This window comes from Polyodon spathula, chromosome 7, assembly GCF_017654505.1.
Source record: "Polyodon spathula isolate WHYD16114869_AA chromosome 7, ASM1765450v1, whole genome shotgun sequence".
NCBI classification, from domain to species: domain Eukaryota; kingdom Metazoa; phylum Chordata; class Actinopteri; order Acipenseriformes; family Polyodontidae; genus Polyodon; species Polyodon spathula.
This window is the reverse complement of record NC_054540.1, coordinates 36,668,766-36,670,579: the sequence shown is the minus strand read 5'-3', so window position 1 is coordinate 36,670,579 and position 1,814 is coordinate 36,668,766. Positions and strand designations below refer to the sequence as shown.

Below are 1,814 nucleotides of genomic sequence, written 5' to 3'. Positions count from 1 at the left end.
GCTGGACTGGAAACTAGCATATGAGTGAAAAAAGGCTGTAAGCTGATGCTTCGGAAAAATATTCACATTGTCACTGGTCTCAGCAATGATGCAATAGATACACCCCAGGGAATTATGCACAGAAAAAAATCGAAATTATGCAGAATTAAGTGGTGTCTATATACAAGTATGTGCAAAGTAACAAAAGTATTGTACAGTTGTATTGGGTTCTTCTCTCAAAATGGATATCAAACTACTAGCATAAGTAAAAAAAAAAAAAAACTAAGTAGAAAACAATGGATTTTTTTTTTTAACATAAAGTCTTTCTAAATTCCAAGATTGAAATAAAGGAACGCCAGCTCTTTTTTTGTCTTCAATAGGCCAGGACAAGTTTATGGGGCAAGTTTCTGCGCTCAGCATCAGCTGTATTTACTGCATTTATATATGAAAACTAATGTTTAACAGTCAGCTGTCGATGACCAAAACAAGTCTTGTCAATTTCTCCTGGCGGTAGAGTGCTCTGGATCGCATCGGGAGCCACCTTTCAGTGTACAAAGCAAAGCAAAGCAAAGAACACTCTCTCTCTTGCTGATATATTTGCAATTTAGGACCTTTGTCTTGCATTATCTGGCAAAATCGATCAATGTTCTATTTATCCTCAGTGTGAGCAAACATTTTTCTCTATCTTTCTATGTTAACGGGGATATTATTTAATACCAATGTAATTATAATTTTTAATGGCAATCATAAATGTTTTTATGGACAAAGGTGAGTCCATGCATGGATAGAAATGTGATGTGACATTGTTTTTCAAGGCTACTATGTAGCAGGAGCCTGTCGGCAGACAAACAGGGTATGCAAAGAACTTGTCTTTAGCTAAAAGTAAGTTAATTAGATTTTGTTGAGGTGTTTCACATCAGTATTTACTAGAAATATAATGATTTAATTAATTGTCAGGAAAGCACAGAGTGCAAGCAATGATAAGCCGAAAACATGAGCTGTTCAAAATAAACATTCCCTCCGGTGTTCATTCTCGTCATGAATCAAATAAGGATTTAGTCGTTGACAATATGAGGCGACCAAAGCAACTCTGATGAAGGCATTGGAGGTAAACAATGCAGTTGTCATTCAATATTTTAGGTTAGGTAATTATTATTATTAGTAGTAGGTTTTTTTTTTTTTTTTTTGTCAATCTGACTTATTTGTAGAAATTCCCAGAATATTCATGCTGTCCTCACATGGGCTTGGGTGGAGCTCTTGGGGCACCACCTCTTGGCCTGAACCTGGGGGGTGGGGTGCGGTCCTTCCTCGCCTCACAGGAGCGGTTCCTCACCACCTTGCTATGGATGGCGCAGCTCATACAGTAGTGCAACTTCACGTACAACTTGGGCAGAACATAGGAGTCGAACGCGCCGGCCTCGGAGATGTCCCTGACGGCGGCTGCCTCCATGATGTTCCTGATGTCCTTGGGCACGCAGCCGGCACAGTTGGTGCAGTGGATGGGCTGGACGTGGCCACGGCCCTTCTTGGCGAATCCGGTATTCCTTCTCTTCTTGGTCATCTTGGAAAGGTAGTAGTCGTAGTCGACAATTGATTTTTACCCCATTTTTCTCCCCACATAAAATAGCCAATTGTATTATTTTAGACAGCTCACCGCTAGAACCCCCACCCTGACTCGAGCGGGAGCAGCCAAGACGAGCACACGCTGTCCTCCGAAACGTGTATTGTCAGTCTTTTTTTTCACTCTGCAGGCCCACCATGCAGCCACCTCAGAGCTACAGCATTGGAGGACAACGCAGCTTACAGGCAAGCCAACAGGCCAGTCTGCAGGGGTC

The 1,814-nt window shown here is 41.8% G+C and overlaps 1 protein-coding gene across 1 annotated transcript; it reads right to left on the bottom strand.

The window, feature by feature from the left end:
• Positions 1-1,213: 1,213 nt before the first annotated feature.
• LOC121317893 (40S ribosomal protein S26-like) lies at positions 1,214-1,561 on the bottom strand. Its single transcript, XM_041253986.1, has one exon. It carries the CDS (start codon positions 1,538-1,540, stop codon positions 1,214-1,216), a length of 327 nt encoding a protein of 108 aa, XP_041109920.1. The 5' UTR covers positions 1,541-1,561.
• Positions 1,562-1,814: the final 253 nt, after the last annotated feature.